The following is an 18,899-nucleotide window of genomic DNA, read 5'->3' as shown; positions in this document are numbered from 1 at the left end:
GGCCTTGGTCACTTCCAGGGATGGGGCAGCCACAGCTGCTCTGGGCAACCTCTGCCAGGGCCTCACCACCTTCAGAAGGAAGAATTTCTTCCTAATATCCATCTAACCCTGCTCTCTGTCAGTGGGAAGCTATTCCTCCTTGTCCTGTCACTCCAGGCCCTTGTAAATGGTTTCTCTCCATCTTCCTTGTCATCTCCATTTGGGAACTGTAAGGCCACAGTTAGGTCACCCCAAAGCCTTCTCTTTTCCAGGCTGAACAATCCCATTTCTCAAGGCCTTTCCTCATAGGAAAGGTGTTCCACCCTTCTAATCTATTTGGTGATCTCCAGTTCCAGCTGTGCACACCTCCTCTCCTTGGCAGGCTCAGAGCATGAATGCCAGTTGTGACTAAAAAGATCATTGACATTTTCATTTGTGTACATGTATATAAAAATTTGCTAGTTTTATTTATAAAATTGCAAAATTCAAAGAGCATTTGCTGTGGGGTCTCTTCAAACCAGCTTTTACCAGCACCACTGGCACGGTCAAGGCCAAGGAGGCTGCAAGCACAGGAATGAAGAACTGCAAACTGTCTCTTACTTTTAGTAATTTTAAATTTTAAAATTTTTCTCTCAAGTTTCTCTATCCAGAGTTTTAAGTATCAAAATTATATAATTATGTAAATCTTAGTGCATCTCACACTCAGGACACAAAACCCTGCCATAATAACTGGGCAATAGGTCAGGAACCTGACCTCATCAGAAAAATCCACTCTAACAGGATCTGCCATTGGCATCATCTCAATTAAAAAGGTGTTTTGTTACACTATTGATTACAAAATTATTCTCATAACCTTATAACTCCATCCTGAGAAGCATTTCAAAGAGATGCAGCCCTTGCTGACAAGCACCACAAAACACCCAGAAGGGTGTGATAAATGCACAAGGCCACAACATGAATAATGATTAAAATAAAGAGATAACAAGTGCTACAAACTCACTGAATGCTTTTCATCCTGGTTCAGTCGTTACAGACCATGCCAGAGCACAGAGATCAGTTCTGCTGCTCCAGCATCAGTTGTGGTACCTCCAGAGTTGTCACATCAGCACCAGGCACATCACCCAGCTCCAGGCCAAGGACACTGTTCTGCTGCACAGACCACACTTCCAACACATCCTGGTAGCCTCTTCCATCAAAATGAGGGGCAACAGGCAAGGAAGGTGAATAAAAGTCCCCTTATAATTGAAATTGCCAGATTCAAGCTGCCAGACGGATCTAAGAATTACAGCAAAGGTCAAGGCAGAACAAATTCTGAGAGTTGCTGACTCCTTTCTGGAGTTTGTTTTCTCAGTGAAGACTGGGACAACATAAAAAGGGCAAGAGGGGAGTGAGGAAAACAGTGGAGCACCAGGGAATAAGGGGATGTTTCAACAACCACACACATGGCTGCAACCATGAGTCTCATGTTCCCCGTGAAGGAAGAACAAGCAGAGCAAAAGAAGGATGGCCGATTCATATTTCATATCCTGCCTCTGAATCCTAAATTCACAGACACATTCCAACCTGCATGGTCTGAGCTTGAGATTTTTCTTCCTATCCTTTGTTTGGAACAGAAAACACATGGAAATGTGACTCGTGCACAAACCAGTGCAGCACTGTCGGTCTGCAGGGAGCTATGTTCCTCTGAACTTGAGACAGAAATAAAAATAGAGGGAAAAACTGAGAAAAGAACAGAAGAAACTGGGTAAACACAAGCTTTCCCAGGAAGCAGCACAGTGCTCTGCAATCAGAGATGCGACAACGAACCACCAACAAACATCAACCTCAAATGAACAGCTTGAACAGTTCAAAGTTCAGCTGCTGTGCAAATGTTATCAACTGCTCTCACTGTCTGCAAACCTTCCACAGCCACAGCTCTGTGGTGAACTAAGGTGAAGGTGTGTTTTCAATTGTATTCCTGAACAAAGAAACTTCCTGCTCACCACTGCAGAGCCACATCTTATGGGCACACACAAGGAAACGCAGAATATAACCCTTTTGTTCAGTTCTCCATCTGTCTTCCTTTGCTTTAATTTCATATATCACATGTGGCAGAGAATTCTCTCTCTAGGAATGAATCAGTCTTAAGGTAGAGGTGGATGGATAAATTTTACTATTGATTGCTCTGTACACAACAGCTAAAAACAATTATCAGCATTTCCCATAAAGTTATCTACTCATTCCATTAATCTGAAACAGCATTCATGCCTTGACCTTCAACATCACCCTCTTCTCTAAGAAGAAAACTAAATGTACCAAGTCATGTCAATTTTTCTCATTATTTCCTTTTCAATCCCTGAAAAGGTGTTACAGAGTTCACAGGTTCCATGTCAGTATTTCAGAAGAAATGTAAAAAATTGTCTGTATTGTTAGAGCCTGGTAAGAAAGGGCCTCGAAAAACAGGGCTCCTTGTAGAAATACTTGATACATACTTGTGGTAATGCAAATCCTGGGTCTGGAGGTGTCACAATCTCCCTTCCCCATCCAAGGAAAACAACAAAGGAAGGGCTTCTGAAGCTTCCAGACAGCTTCAGGGACTCCTGCTGAGGGGTGGAAGCTTGTGCTGGAGGGAGGATGCCAAGTGCTCCAAGCAGCAGAGGTGACGCTCAGGGCTCCGGTGGCTGGGGCACAGCAGAGGCAGAGGGGCTGATGAGGTCCTGGGGAAGACTCTCCCGCGCTTCCTGCATCCGGCGCCGTGCCCGCTGGAAAGCCTCTGCAACAGAGGTGACAGCAGGCCACAACGCATGAGAGAGCCTCAGGGAAGGGGAGGGATGTGTCTTTTCAGTGAACATCATCTCTCCTGGTGCACAGTCCCTTTGAATAGGTTACACCACCAAAGCACCTGGTGCTGCTCCACCTGCTGCTCTCTGATTTCTGTACACAATGGACTCAGAGCCCGTGCCTTAGTGCCACCAGCTCTGTCCAGTGCCAGCCAAGACTGGGCAGCCAGTCCAGGCTGTGCCCCCACACAGTGGTTATCCCTCCTGCCTGCTCAGACCTGATGCCTCCTGAAGTTTCCAGCTCAGTTCAGAACATTAAACCTCTGCCACAGACTCTGAGAACTCACAGGGAGGGACATTACTCCCACAGTAATGGATGATCCTGAAATATCCTGCTCACTCTGTAAAAAGGGAGGAAAAGCTCACCAAGACAGAACGACACTGAAGGCCCTACCCAGAACATTGTAGACAGAGCTCTGCTGGCTGAAGCCTCCCAGTCGGTCCAGTACACTCTGCATGCGCTGCCTCAGGGCACTGTTCTCCAGAAAGGCTCTGCACAGAAGCACATCAGCAGGTCAGGGCTGCCAAAGCTAGCACAGGAGATGGAGTTTTCAGAGCTCATATTCCCTTTGTTTCACTCACTTGGACTGCTGCAGGCAGTAGAGCCGGAATGTGACGCTCCCTGTGGTCTCTGTCCGGAAACCAAAGCGGCTCAAGCGCTTTCCCTGCAGGGATGGCACAGGTTAGAGTAACCCCACTGTGAAAACAAGCATGTTCCATCAGAGCACAAACTCCTGTGGGCACAGTCTTCCCCTCCCTGCAAGGCTGGAAAGAAGGGCACATAGTTCCAGGCTGCATTGAGGGCAGGATCTGAACACTTGCAAGCTGACAGTGCGGTGCTGGGGCAGGGTTTCAACAACTGCAGCAGGGCTTGTTCCCAAACAAAGCTGCCACTAACACCACCCTGCTCATTACACCAGCAGCCACCTCTGCAACTTTCTGAAGAACATGAAGTTTCTACCTGCCTCACACCCATCAGCTTCTTGCTTCAGGAAGCTGTTCCAGGCATAATACAGCCCAAATTCTTCACAGAAACCCAGGAGAAGGCTACAGCTGGTACCAAATGCTGACCTGACAAACACTTTATAGGCAGGAATAAGCCAAGGCTTTGGTTCATGCTCCCCTACTTCTCTAAGTTGCTCACCCCTCAGAAGGCACAGCTCTGCCTCAGTGTTTGCTCATTCCTCTGTTCAGGATCACAAGACTCACAGAGGAGACATTTCTTTAGTGAGAGGGACAGGACCAGCAGCTCATCCTTGTTCAAATCTGGTCCATCTTACCATGGACACCTGACCCAAGAGCAAAATGCACCATGTCCTGGCAAGAAGCTACTCTGCAGCTGAGCCCACCTTGAAGGTCGATGGGATCCGGATGTAGGTTAAGTCCTCCAGCTCAGGAGATCCCCCAATGAAGAACCTCCTCATTTCAGCAACAGTTCCCAGATCCACGGGACGCCAGGTAGGGATGGTGAGCATGTGGACACCTGGCCCAGGACAAGAGGACAGCTTAGCTGCTGTGACCTGTGATTTATTCAGTCACAGAGGACAGCAAAGGCAGGTGCATACGTGCTGACCCAACCCAGAGCTGTCTAGAAATGCTGCACACTAACAAAATGTTCTAAAAGCATGTTCCCATTGAGTCAGCCCATTCTAGTCACACAGCCAATGCTAAAAGTACCCTCTGCCCAATAGCAGCATCTCCTCATAACACACAGGGGTCACTCCCAGATCCCATGTGGGACGCAGAGGGTTACTGCCACTGTAAAGATGGAAGCACAGCATCACCCCAGAGCTTTATCACACCAGATGTTGTGATGGCAGTATCAAAGGATGAAGGACAACAAGTCCAGATGTGCCTCACATCCTTTTTTGCTGCACCCCAGAGAGCTGACTGCTCCCTTCAGTACACCAAGCCCCTGGGACTGGCTGAATCACTTCCCAAAGGACCACTCAACTCATTCTCCCAGACAATTAACACAGTGTCCCAAGGATGCTTTACCTGGACTTGCTGGCAGCACCAAGGACCCATATCCTTCCACACGATACCGCTGCCAGAAATCCAGGGACAGGACCTCAAAGTAGAGAACAGGCCACTGAGGGAGACTGTCTGCAAGATGGGGAGCAGGTCACAGCTTTGGGAAACAGACTATCACTGAGAAAAAGAATGCTAAACACCCAACTAGTAGGAAGCATAAGAATCAGAGAATCATTTAGCTTGGAAAAGACCTCCAAGATCATCAAGTCCAACCTGTGATCAATCCCCACCTTGTCACCCAGCCCAGAGTACTGAATGCCACCTCCAGTTGTTCCTTGGACACCTCCAAGAGATGAGGACTCCATAATCTCTCAGGGCAGCCCCTTGTTAGTGCCTGTCACCCATTCTGTGAAGAAACCCCTCCTAGTGTCCAGCCTGAACCTCTTCTGGAGCAACTTGAAGTTTCCTCTTGTCCTGCCCTTTGTGCTCTGGGAGTAGAGCCCAACCCCCAGCTGGCTCCCAGAGAATTGTAGAGAGTGAGAAGGTCTTCCCTGAGCCTCCTTTTCTCCAGGTTGAGTCTGTCCAGCTCCCTCAGCTATTCCTTGTGCTCCAGATCCTTCCCCAGTTCTGCTCCCTCTCTGGAAACACTCCAGCATCCTTCCACCACTGTCCTTTCTGTATTTCTTCTACAATGACTAACTAAGATTTATGGTGGATTGGTTTCTTCTGTAAAAGCTGAACCCTCAGATTTAAGGCTGAAAACCGAATTATTGATAATAAAAATTAGGGAAAATTCTCTAAGAGCAAGTCCAGACTGGACTGTCAATTTTCTTTGAGCAGACAAGACAATCTTTCGTGAATGATCTGAAGCCAAACAGCAGAACTTGTTTACCTCTGACCTTTCCCACTCCTATTGGGGGAATATTAACTTGGATTAATATTAATCCTACATCTCTAAAAGCATTTCTTTTTTCCACAGTGAAACAAACTCACTGTGTTCCTTCTAGTCTGAAAATTCATTAGTGTTGGTTGAATACCCAGATCCAAAGTGTACATTAGATTCAAGTGGCAAGGCATGCCACAGAGTGCTGTCCCTAGCAATTGTATCCACAGTGCAATAGGATTGGTGAGGAAGCAGCAGGAACAGGCAGCAGAAAACCCAGCTTAAAATAGAGCTGAAGTTTCAAAGTGACATGAACTATCTAGGGATTATACAGGTCACTGAGCACGTCTACAAATATAAGACTCAGCACAGAGTTTTAGTTGTGTATAAAAAAGCTGTCAGGGCTCTGTGCAGCACACCAGGCACAGCAACATAGCTCTGCACACCAGGTTTTAGGAGACAAGCCAAGATCCAGGTAGTTTTCCAACCAGAGAAAACTGCCTACAGCCTAGAAACAGGGCAACATTAATGAATCCATAAAAATGCTAATGGATTCCTGGGCAGGGCAAACACAAGGATGTGTCCAGGGGCTGTATGGTGACAGGGTGAACTTTTGTTGAACCAGAAACATTTCCCTCCGTTCTTTCTTCTCCAACAGGATAGACAGCATGATGACTACAGTGGGACCAAAGGATTTCAGAGGAACAAGGAAACACACCTTCATCTTCTTGGGTGTAAAACATCTCCAAAGTGAAGGGGTAGCAGAAGTATGCCACACTATCCTAGAAAAACAACAGGGCAGAGATCAGATTCCTGGAGAGGAGAATTTATCATCAGCATTGCAGAGGGCATAGAGAGCTGGGAGAAAGGAACTAACGGTAGAAAGCAGGTGATGCTGCCCAAAAAGATCAATTACATTCCACTAAAAAACATGTGACTGCAGGATGGACCTGCATACATTCCCTAGTGCCATGTCAATGGAACAGGATGTTGAAAATAATGGAAAAGGGGAGTGACACACCTCAGATGAAAATTCAGCCAATTGCATAATTACAGCCTTAAAACTTTACAGGAGTCAATCCAAGCACAGTACCTCAAACAACGGTATTACTGAAACGTTGTATGGTAATTATTTTTGTAATATGAAAATATATAAAATACATTAAAAAGCTAATAAAATTCAAAGTCAATGTAGAGTGTCTGCCTATTTCTGCCCCAGGCAAGCTGGAACCATGCTTGGTTAACTCAGAGCACTGGAGAACACAAAAATCAAGGCTCCAAAGGCAATCAGTCAGCAAGAATGAATAAAAAAGTGAGGTTCCAGAAAATGCTTGGGAGTAGTTTTATTTGGTTTGGGATTATTTGGAGACAGTGGCCCCTTGAGAAAATGACAAGTATCATTCGAATAAGGAGAATCCCAAATATTCGCTGGTCTTGAAAGGAGCCCTCAACTCAGGACCTTTGCTGAATACATCTGTAGTTTGTTACACATGTTCCACTCCAGAGACTGCCTGTTCAAACTGCTCTGCAGGTCTGCAAGTGTCTTACCCAGCCCACTGTCTTGGTGGCACAGATCTGCGTCACTCCTGAGAGCTGCTGGAACGGGGAGCTTGACCACTCTGGGGGGGACAGGAGAAGGTGAAGGCTTGGGGTGAGGCCAAACTCACAGATCAGTTCAGCTCAAAGGAGAATTTCAGTCCCTGATGACTGGGGTAAAAAATAATGTCACCCACCCTGACATTCACAGAATCACAGAATCATTAAGGTTGGAAAATACCTCCAGTATCGTTAAATCCAACCTGTGACCAATCCCCACCTTGCCAACCAGGCCAGAGCATTGAGTGCCACATCCAGTCATTCCTCAGACACCTCCAGGGATGGGAGCTCCACCACTGCCCTGGGCAGCTCCTTCCAGTGCCTGATCACCCTTTCCATGGAGAAATTCATCCTCATGTCCAACCTGAACCTCCCCTGGTGCAACTTGAGGCTGTTTCCTCTTGTCCTGTTACTTGTCTGGGAGCAGAGCCTGACCCCCACCTGGCTGCCTCCTCCTGTCAAGGAGTTGTAGATGGGGAGAAGGTCCCCCTGAGCCTCCTCTTCTCCAGGTTGAGCCCCTCCAGCTCTCTCAGCTGTTCCTCACATGAATTTTCCCTGTCCTATTCCAGGCACTGCTCTTTAGAACACGCTGAACTGTCCATGAAAAGCACCAGCTCATGTCAAGAGACAAGTAGAGCCTTACCTAAATGTACTGAGTGGCAGAAATGGTATCTTGACACATATATCAGAGAAGGGAGTCAGAGCCATAGCTTTAGGAGAACTAAACACACAGCAGGATATGCATGTAAGTGCTGGGAGCCTTATTTATCCATTAAAATATGTTAATATCAGCACAAAACATGATAACAAGCACTGAAATCAGACAAGCTCACTGTGGTGGGGAGCACAGGAAGGCTGTTCTCTGCAAGATAAGGAATGAAGTTTGGATAGACTGGTCACCACCACCTCTAGATCCCAGCCTGATCTGAGTTCTGCCATCGTAATTCTGAAGGCCTCTGACTAGATCCCAGCCCCAACATTATTTTTGCTGACTCCCAGCAGAGCTGGTGTGACAGATCAGCCAAAGCCTGTTTCATCTCTTAAATAGCTGGGATGTGGGTGGGAATGTGAATACTCACGGTTAGGCAGCTCCAGGAAGAAATGAACATAAAGGTTGTCATACTCATAGCCTTGAGCTGAAACTGAGAAGAGAGAATGAACTTCAGATGTTTGATTCCACACAAATTCTTCCATCATTCACTGTAGATTTTTGGGAGAGCTTCCACCAATAACCTCAAGGAAAATCAGTTTCCCAGAAGCTGGGAAACATCTTCAAAGTAACAGGAGATGACCCACAGAGAAGATTCCTTCCCCAGACTTCCCTGTCCCTGTATCACTAACCAGATGAGGGAGTTCACACATTTAATTGGTTTCTTTGGGAAGTTAATAGATTATAGCAATCTGCTCTCCTTTTTTCAGATCTAGGCCTTCTTAGAACAGCTACAGCATTTGTAACCTCCAACGTGTAAATGCCTCTTAAGAGATTAGTCTGCTGGAAACAGGGAGGAGAAGGAGGAAGTAAAAGATTCTAGGGCCTCTTGAATCTAGGGATTCAAGAATCGTTGGATCATACCCTCAGCCATCCCAGCACACCCACATTTGCCCCTACTATTGTTTAGAGTAAGTACTCACCTATTTCTCCATTCACGAAAAGTCTCAGAGTACCAGGAAGAGGCTGGAAAAATTAGCAGATGTACAAGATAAAGAGCTCAACACCCACTAGTGCAACGTTAACAATTCCTTCCCAACGGCATCTCACACAGGTATTCCATAGGTTTTTGGACAAAACTGTTTTACTGTTCTGGCCACGGAGGAGGCATGATTTGTCCTATCAGTTCTAGAAGTGAACAGTCCCTCTGGAAAGAGGCTCTAAAGAGACCAAATCCCTGAAAGTCCAGCCTGCAGGAATTTACTGTTCTGTAAATATCTATCTTACAGGTGTCATGATCGATATAAAACACAGTGAGAAGTCACTTGCAGAAATCACAGTCCTGCTTCTGTCATGTTCCTGCATTTGCCCAAGATGAGGGAGCAAGGGAAAGCACTGAGACACTAACAAAGTTCTGGAAAGCACAACTTTCACTGTTTTGTACTATATTTCACAGATTTGTATTCACTGTGCTGGCAAATGGTATTTGAGAAAAAAAAGACTGCAGTGCAAATAATTCAGTGAGAATGGAAACTGCAGGAGTCTGAGTGTGAGAGGGGCTGTTTATTTGCACAAAATAGCATATAGAGCTGTTTGACACTGAAGAAGTTAACAGCAATCACTGTCCTGAAGACATAAACACTACTTCCTTCTCAAAGTACTACAGTCACAGGCCTTGAGGCACTGCATGCAGCCTCACAGACACTGCAGTGTTCAGCAGGCCCTGAACAGGCAGGATGGATCTCTGCCCAAATCCACTGCCACTCATCCCTTCTGACCCAATGTTCTGCTCAAAGCCACAAGGTAAAAGCTGCCAACCCCCCTCCTGAGCAAAATAAGTCTCTGGAGACTGCTGCAAGTGGCATCTGTATGAACCAGGTCACCAGACCCCAGAGACAACAGAGCTCCAGTCCCTGCCAGTGCCTCTGGAACTCACCATTTCAAAGTCTGTGCCCACGAGCCCACTGAGGTAATCCTTGTGCCGCCCGTAGAGCTGGGAACACACAACAACAACAAAAAAGGGACATTTTGATTGTATCTGCTGTTATGTACTGCCAAACTTAAACTGTATATAATTTAAATTCAAATCATTACTGGGCTTAGCATACATGGAGTTGTTACAGCAAATATGGAGAATATAAGTATCCAACAGAACAAAGAGGCATAACTGCTAACACTGCACAGAACTTCAGCTTTGGTTCTCCAAGGCAAGTTTTAAGGGAAAAGAAGCTCTGAAGAATCAGATATTAAATGATATCTGAAAAACAGAGGTACAAACTATTCCAAGGAAATGGCCAGGCGGAGATCAGCCTAGTGGAATCATGATTTCCTTGGTGACCACAAAACCAGTAAGGAAATGCACAAATAAAAATCTAAACCAAAAAGTACTTTCATAAACTGTCAAGAGACAAAAAGGCAATTCAGAAAAATTGAGATGTGAAATGGGATCTCAATATCCTGGGACATTACAGACAACAAGACATCATTTAATAAACACACAGGCAGCAGGAGGAAGATTAAGGAAAGGGTTTGCCCACTGCTCAAAAGGGAAGGTAAAAACACTGCCAGGTGACACCAGGAAGGCATGGAGTTGGGTGGTTTCTTACATCAGTTCTCACTCCCTACAGCACTGTAGCCAGAGGCAGGACAACTACAGACAAGGCCACTTTAAGGAATAAGGGATGAAGCAGGGAATATTAGCTGTAGTTCTCAGATCCCTGAGCATGATGAGGCACAGGGCAGTGACATTTTGTCACTTCAGGTGTGCAAAGCACCAGCAGTTACATCTCCATGATGATCTGAGCTGCCTCTGTTACTCAGAACTAGTGAACATGCTCCACGCGCAGTACTCACATCTCTGAACACACGCTGCTCACGCTCCTCCTCCTCTGGCTGCACCTGGACAGATGCATTCTCAATAGTGTATTCCCACACCTCTCGCTTGTCTCCATCCAGCTCGATCCTGCAGAGTCCCAAAACACATGGGAAAAACTCCCCCATCATGCAGAGAATAGACACAGGCATCAATGACAAGGCAGTGTCCCCTCTACCCAGCCTGGGCAGTGAGACAAGGCTGTGAGCCCTCACAGCCCTCTCCTCGCTCCCAAGTGCCTGCAGCATCATTCCCTCAAAATGGAAGACTTGCTTGTGTCCACCATATGCATAATGTAACTTTACAAGGGATGTAGTGATAGAACATGGGGGAATGGCTTCAAACTGATAGAGGGCAGGGTTAGATGGATATTAGGAAGAAATTCTTCCTTCTGAGGGTGGTGAGGCTCTGGCAGAGGTTGCCCACAGCAGCTGTGGCTGCTCCATCCCTGGAAGCAACGAAGGCCAGGTTGGACAGGGCTTGGAGCAACCTGGTCTACTGGAATTTGTCTCTGCCCATGGCAGGGGGTGGAACAAGACAGGCTTTAAGGTACCTTCCAACCCAAACTATTCCATGATTCCATGATAACCTGCATCCCTAGAGAGTTGCATCAAAGCCCCACACAGCACACATGCAGTGACACTGAGCATAAGCACAGTAAGCACAACAATATTTTCTTAAAAATCCCTGAAATAAATTAAATATTTCTCAATTTAAGTGCTTATCCCCTGCCCAAAGAGTCACAAGGAAACAGCCATTTCAGCCCCCAGTCCCAGGAGCCCTGTCCCACTCACCGGTAGGGTCCTTTGGTGCCAGTGAAGTCAGGCTTCACTGTGATCACCCCGTTGCCATCCACCTTGATTGTGCAAAGCACATTTTCGTACTCCCTCTTACCAAGCCTGAAGGAGGACACCAGGAAAACACAGTCTAAACAGAGAACATGGACACTCTCATTCTCTAGAACAGCAGAGCCAGTAAAGGAACTTGGGGGTACAGAAGGAAACACATACACACTTTCCTGCATTGGTTCAAAGCCTTTTGGAGCTATACACTCAGCTACCTCCCAACTGAAGAAAGAGGCAGAAAGAAATTGTAGCCCATGTTATTGAGCTCTTGGAATTCTCCCCCCTTAACTAATGAAAGAAACAAGAGTTTTGAGTAAGGAAGGAAGAAGGATTTTCTTTTGGTAAATTATGATCACTTCAGGATTTTACTTACTTCCCGTAAGGTCCCAAGTCCCCCATGATGTACATGGTCTGAACAGGTGTGTTAATTACATGATTGTTCTTTATAAATTCTTCTGAAGGTTCCCAGGTGATGATTTTTGACTTCAGAGAACTTGCTTCTCTGTCAACAACAGAACAGCAGCAGTCACAGGCCACCTCAGTAGCACCAAATCCACCATGATGAGGAGTCCCATTGCTGGATTATGTGTGACACAGCAGAAGCCACCAGCTCCCACAGACCAGGCTGATCCACAGCTGGGACACCAGCACCACAAAACCTGCATGAACAAGCTCCAAGCCTGAGTTTGAACTCACACAGGCCTACGGTCCTGTCTTCTCCTCCTCACATTGGCCATCCTCTCCACCAGATATGATGGCACTTCATGATCCAAGTCAGTTACCTTCTGGCAGAGCTGGAAGAACAGACAGGAACTAGCTTAACTGGGCATCTTTCCCTAACACAGCTCTCCTCTTGGAGGAGGGAACAGGTATGCACACAACGACATGCAAGGACAAACTGCTAAATGACTGCAGAATTCCTTCACTGCTCTGGTGGCAAAATACAGCTCACTCCACCTAGCAAGCTTCCTAAAGAGCAGTGCTCCTACAGAGCCAAGTCCCTCTGGCTGTCCCAACAACTGCTCTGAACCAGGGACATCCCACCCCACGTCTGGGGCACCAGTGGAAACTGCTTTGCAGCAATTTGTTCTCCTGCACTCGGGGTATCTGCCTGGCTGAGAACCAAGAAACGTTCCCTCTGCAGTAGGACTGGAAGTTTTGACAGACACTGAGTAACTAAGAGCTGGTACCTCCTCTAGGTTGGTGAATCGGTCATGGTCAGTGTAGGTGAAGATGCGACAGTTCTTCCGACCTCCAGCTTTCTCTAGTTTCTGGATCTCCTCACGGTACTGCCAGTCCAGGGGAGTCTGGCAGGCTGACTCTTTCAGGTACAGATCCACCTCAAACTGACAGCACCACAGGTAAAGCACAACAGCTGCCTTTCACCAGCTTTGGCAAAGCCACAAGTATTTTTCAGCTTTTTTCCAAAGCCACCCCAGAGACAAGATGCTTTGGGAATCCCAGCAAATAACCCAAGCTCCAAAGCAGCACCAACACTGCTCAGGCATGTGGCAGCCAGCATCCACCGATGCCCACCTGGAAAGCCTTGGGCACAGTAACTCACCCTGAAACAAGGAACCCCATGGTGAGGTGCAGAAAAGGGGGTGTCAGGAAGCTCTCCCAAGCCTATCCAGTTCTGGACAGGACAGGAGACACAGGGAACTCCTGGGGCAGGTTCAGCACTGGGTGACAAAATTCATCAAGGAGCACCTTGCTTACGATGAAAAGCTGAGGAAGCTGGGGCTGTTCAGCCTCAAGGGACATTGAGAGGGTACCTCATCCCTGTCTGTCAGTAAGGAGGGGTCAAAGGCTCTGCTCCGTGGGGACCAGCAGTGGGACAAGCGGAACGGGCAGGAACTGATGCCCAGAAAGTCCCACCTGAACACGAGGAAGAACATCTTCCCTATGCGGTAACCAAGCACTGAACAGGCTGCCCAGAGAGGGCGTGGAGTCCAGCTCACGAGAAGTATTTCAAAGCCAGCTGGACACAAGCCTGAGCAGCGTGCTCTGAGGTCCTCCCCTGAGCAGAGGGGCCGGACTGGATTATCCCAGTGATCCCCTCCGATCTCACCCATCCCGCGAAGTCCCTCCCGTCCCGCCCCCGTGCACCCACCTGGCTGAAGAGCTTCTCCTGCCACCCCACCTCGACCACCTCCTCCTCGTCCTCCGGGGGCCTCTGGGCGCCCGCGCGAGAGCCCGCGGTGACCCGCAGCGGCACCGACTCCGCGCTGCCGGCGCGGTCTGCCCGGCCCGAGCGCTCGGCGAGCGGCGGCGGCGGCGCCCGCGGCAGGAGAGGCCCGGCCGGAGCGACCCGCCGGATACCGACCCTGCGGGGAAGGAGCGGAGCGTCAGGGCTGTGCGGGCCGGCGCAGCGGGGCCGGGGCCGGGCGGCCGCTCACCGTAGGCGCAGGTTGCGGATGGGGTCCCGGGAGCGGTACACGGCGGGGTCCCGGGAGCGGCACACGGCGCTACCCCCGCACCGCGCCGCGCCCGCCATGGCCGCGCTCCGGGGAAACCGGCGGGCACGGCCGGGCAGCGCCCCCGCGCGGCCGGAGCCTCCCGCACGGCCGGGCCCGCTCCGCGCACCGAGCCCGCCGAGCTCCGCCGGAGAGCGTCCCCACGGGGCCTGTGAGGGAGGGCCCGCACACCGCTCCGTGTGAGGGAGGATCCAACACACCGCTCCGTGTGAGGGAGGATCGAACACACCGCTCCGTGTGAGGGAGGATCCAGCACACCGCTCCGTGTGAGGGAGGGCCCGCACACCGCTCCGTGTGAGGGAGGGCCCGCACACCGCTCCGTGTGAGGGAGGATCCCGCACACCGCTCCGTGTGAGGGAGGGCCCGCACACCGCTCCGTGTGAGGGAGGGCCCGCACACCGCTCCGTGTGAGGGAGGATCCCGCACACCGCTCCGTGTGAGGAAGGGCCCGCACACCGCTCCGTGTGAGGGAGGATCGAACACACCGCTCCGTGTGAGGGAGGATCCAACACCGCTCCGTGTGAGGGAGGCCCCGCACACCGCTCCGTGTGAGGGAGGGTCCAACACACCGCTCCGTGTGAGGGAGGGCCCGCACACCGCTCCGTGTGAGGGAGGGTCCAACACACCGCTCCGTGTGAGGGAGGATCCAGCACACCGCTCCGTGTGAGGGAGGATCCAACACACCGCTCCGTGTGAGGGAGGGCCCGCACACCGCTCCGTGTGAGGGAGGGCCCAACACACCGCTCCGTGTGAGGGAGGGCCCGCACACCGCTCCGTGTGAGGGTTCCCATGGCCCCTGGGTAGATTCTCCCAGCCTCTCTGTGAGGGTCTACACGACCTCCATAGGGAGGTCTCCATATCCCTCTGTGTGAGGGTCCCCACAGCCCCTCAGGGGGTCCCAGGGCCTCCAGGGAAGGGTGTCCTACATCCCTCCGTGTGAGGGTCTGCACAGCCTCTCTGTGAGGGGGTCTGCCACATCCCTCCACAGCAGGCCCCGGGACAAAGCTTCCCGTACCAACAGCCCCAGAGAGATGCTGAGGGTCCTCCAACAACTGTGGACGGAGCTCCAGGCACACACCTGTGTGTAAGGAGCCACCTCACCCTGCCCCTCTCTGGGGCATTTTTTACCCCCTTCCTAAGTCTGCCTGTCCCTGGATCTTCATGGACACCACCAGTACCCTCATGCTCTTGCCAATTTTAGGAGCTTGCTAAACAGAGACACAGTCTGTTTTTACGAAAGAATACATTGTTTCTTCTCTGCAGAGTGGTTTCCACAAACCAAGCACACCAAGAGGTAAAAAATTACATCTTTTATACAGTAAAATACACATGAACCTGTCAGGAAAACCCACCAATGCCAGACGTTTATGTCCAAAAAGGAGACAGAGGAGTCCTTCAAACTTACTTGAATAAAGGGAGAGAGGCCACCAGGGCACACACCCACAGAGATTTCTCCCTCTGGGTTTCAGAGGGTGCAGCTTTCCTTTTATCCTAAACTCCCGGCTTCATATCGCCCTATTCCTTTCCCCATGGCTGAGGTACCAGGAAGGTACAGCCTTTCCAAACGGCCTTCCACATATTTCCCCATTGAACCTGTCATTTTACCCAAAGTGCAGGAGTTCAGGCTTCTTGTCTTGTGCAGGCTCTTGTCTATCTTGGGAGCCAAACTGTGTTGGCTCTGCAACAAACCTGCTGCTTGAAGTTAGTAGAGACATTAAACCCATTTCAAGACGTTAACACCCATACCTTCACCCATTAAATTATTTATAAAGACATTAGCACACATCTTTCCTCTCAAACCCACCTACCTAATGCATGTTTATTTGGTTGAGGAAAATTGTGCTTCTCATTCGCCCTGCCACTTCACAAAACCAGAATGCTCCCAATATATGCCATGGGTCCAGAGCCAACACCAGACTTTAAGTGCTGTCACACAGTAAATATGATAACACAATCAGAACCTGCAGTGGACCCACAAGTTTTCCTCATTTTAACAGGGGCTCTTAAAGGCTCAAAGCCCCCCCGCTGTTGCAATAGACAGTGTATGCTGACAGCCTGATTCTTATTATCATGTCAAATGTGACACCCGCAGTTTGGCTCTTCAAATTCTGATTGTCAAAACCCTGTTGAAGGAACCCTCTCACACAGAGGGATGTGGGGTGTGAAAAACGAGGTTTACTTTTTTGGTAAAATTTTAAAAGTTTAATAAGAAGACATTATGAGACAGAGATAAAACAAAGGGTTAAATAGTTAAGTGCTTGGCATTTAGATAAGAGCACACTTACTATTTTTGGACATATTCTTTAATTTTTTTTTTATTTTTTTTATTACATTAGCCTGTTGCATATTCATAGACTGCTATGCATATTTATACTTTTATACAAACTAATTTCTATATTCCAGGAATTGTTTAGCATGGCTACTCTTTGGGTCTGCTTTTTTTAGAGCATGCATGTTTCTTGGCTGTGGTTTTAGTCTGTTGTCTTTATTACTTCTAGTTTGGGCCATGGTTTATACTTTCTTCAGATGGCAGATGTTGCTAGTTGGCATATCATTAGCAGGATCTTCATTATATATTTATTGGATGTGTTCCTGACTAAACACACAGTTTATGTATATCAGCTACTATTTCTACTAGGTTCATGTTTTGTTAATAGCAGAAATAAAAGCAAAGTTATTTTAACATTATACATATAGCATTCACCTTAATATTTGCGAAAAGCCAACTTTATAACATGTATTTATAACAATGGCACCCCCTCGCACGGAGGTTTGGCGGCTGGGCACTGTGGAGCCCCACGGGAGTTATTTTAGCACTGGATAAACTATTTGAAATACAAATTCAACAACCGCTGTGCGCGGGGCGGGAACGGACGGGGCGGGAAGTCGGTTCTTTAAAGTTCGCACCCGAGCGGACTGTACTGGCAATTCCATAGTGGAACTGGCCGCGCCCACCTAACCTGCCCGGAGCTGGGGTCCCCGGGGACGTGGATCAGTGACCAGTCCCGGTGGCCCACACTCGCCTGCCCGGTGCCCCGAACCCAAACCGAGCCGGCAGCAGGGCTCGGCGGGGCTGCCTCCGGCGCCAGTATCGGAAGAGAGACCGGCCCGGGGCGGTTTGGGTTGGAAGGGACATTAAAGATCATCTTGTCTCACCCACCTGCCATGGGCAGGGACAACTTCCACTAGACCAGATTGCTCCAAGCCCCATCCAACCTAACCTCTGACACTTCCAGGGATGTGAGAGCAGTCACAGCTACTCTGGACCCCCGAGGGGTCAGGGAGCCAGGGCTTCACCACTGAAGTCCTGTCATTCTGATCTGTGTAGGCAGCATTTTCATGGGGAAGGATTGCAATGAAGGGTTTACATTAATAATTTTAGTTACTCTTCAGTGTTGAGTTACAAGTTCATATGGAAGGTGTAACATAATTTTCTTCCCCCAAGATCCATCAGATCTGGCTGACAATTTCAGGACTCAGCTCAGCTTGGCAAATGGCCCTTCGCTAGTCAAGTCGGTTTATTCCAAAGCTGATCTCCAGTGTGTGGCTGAACTCCAAGAATGTCTCTACCCAGGTAAGATACTGATTCTGGATTTCTTTCTTCATTTAAGCTTGCATTTGACAGAACTTCAAGGAAGATAGCATGGTATAAATTCCAGACTTTAGGCAAAGCACTGTTAGGGTATTTTTAAAAGACACAGCTATTCCAAGAATGTTGATTTCCCTGATTTTTCAGCTCTTTTGATGTCTTTTCCTTTCTTTGTCGCTAAGTATAATCCCTCATGCACACAATTCCTGAGATTATATCTGGTGTTCCAGGGCTTTGAGTGTTGTCTGACCCCTCTTATGCTCAAAAATCTTCTCAGGGAAGAAAAAGAGACAATAAATTATTTTGAGCATAATTGAAATCAAAGTAACGTGAATCACTTTAATGACCTCATGGTATAACATCTTCCCCTAGTAATTGGTGTGTTGAGTAAATAATTTGCTGTGTTTTGCTCTTCTGATTTTTGATTTCTTTTTGGTGGTTTTGTTTTGGTTTTTTTTTTTTTTCCTAGTGGGTTCTAATGAAATCAAATCCAGAAACCATCTGCACCAGTCTGTTCTCAGAGTATCCTGGCTTAAAGGATTTATTGAGAAAACAACTCTTACCAGGGGGCTACTGATACTTTCCAGGAATTGGGTGGTTGACACTGGATTGCAGAAAAAACAGGATGTTGTGTGGGATGCTCTCTTAGTAGCTGACAGTGAGTGTCCAGTGTTGTTTACTGTAGTCAGGAATGCCTCTTGTGTCACATCTGGAAACTGGAAAGAAACTGCTCGTGCCTTAAAGCAAAAACTTGTCAGTGATGGGGGATATATTTTAAGAGTGTGTGTGATTGTTATGAATGGAGAGGGGAGTTTTAAACAAGTTTTTGCCTCTGCCCAGGCCTCTGGCAGTAGACAGTAGCTTTATTGAAGCAGCCAGCACCCCCAAACCCACTCTCATTCACAGATTCTTAATAATGACTGATCAGGTCTATTACAAATGGATTATTTATTTAATAGACAGATTTAATAGATCTGAGACTTTAGCAGATTACTTACTACACAGAATAAACAAAGAAACACTACTAGTAGATAACATACAGTGCATGATTAAGGTACCCAATTTTACAGCTAGTGAAGAAATAGCATAGATTAGGATTCAATGTATCTTACCATCCATTTTCTGATCGGGCATACATAGGATCCTTCCTTCAGTTTCTGGAAAAGCTTCTATGGGGATGCATCCAAACTTTGTGGGAGAAGTCCACAGGGGAGTG

The 18,899-nt window shown here is 48.2% G+C and overlaps 1 protein-coding gene across 1 annotated transcript; it reads right to left on the bottom strand.

Annotated features, from left to right (window-relative positions):
- Positions 1-915: 915 nt before the first annotated feature.
- MKS1 (MKS transition zone complex subunit 1) lies at positions 916-14,114 on the bottom strand. The gene is made up of 17 exons (XM_066333157.1): positions 14,017-14,114; positions 13,731-13,944; positions 12,808-12,963; positions 12,314-12,411; positions 11,991-12,119; positions 11,567-11,671; positions 10,754-10,862; positions 9,837-9,893; positions 8,884-8,926; positions 8,331-8,393; positions 7,204-7,274; positions 6,374-6,437; positions 4,797-4,904; positions 4,148-4,281; positions 3,381-3,463; positions 3,193-3,290; positions 916-2,731 (listed from the first exon to the last, which is right to left on the bottom strand). The coding sequence occupies exons 1-17, from the start codon at positions 14,112-14,114 to the stop codon at positions 2,625-2,627; spliced, it is 1,737 nt and encodes a 578-aa protein (XP_066189254.1). The 3' UTR covers positions 916-2,624.
- Positions 14,115-18,899: the final 4,785 nt, after the last annotated feature.

The sequence above is a fragment of the Sylvia atricapilla genome, chromosome 20 (genome assembly GCF_009819655.1).
Source record: "Sylvia atricapilla isolate bSylAtr1 chromosome 20, bSylAtr1.pri, whole genome shotgun sequence".
NCBI lineage: Eukaryota > Metazoa > Chordata > Aves > Passeriformes > Sylviidae > Sylvia > Sylvia atricapilla.
Note: the sequence above shows the minus strand (reverse complement) of the source record. Positions and strands in the feature narration are given on the sequence as shown.

Coding starts and splice junctions, on each gene's coding strand:
- MKS1 (XM_066333157.1), bottom strand. CDS start 14,114: ATGGCGGGCGCGGCGCGGTGCGGGGGTAGCGCCGTGTGCCGCTCCCGG. Junction 12,964..13,730: donor AGGAGAAGCTCTTCAGCCAG/GTGGGTGCACGG, acceptor TGGTGCTGTCAG/TTTGAGGTGGATCTGTACCT. Junction 2,732..3,192: donor CTCTGTCTACAATGTTCTGG/GTAGGGCCTTCA, acceptor CCTCTGTTGCAG/AGGCTTTCCAGCGGGCACGG.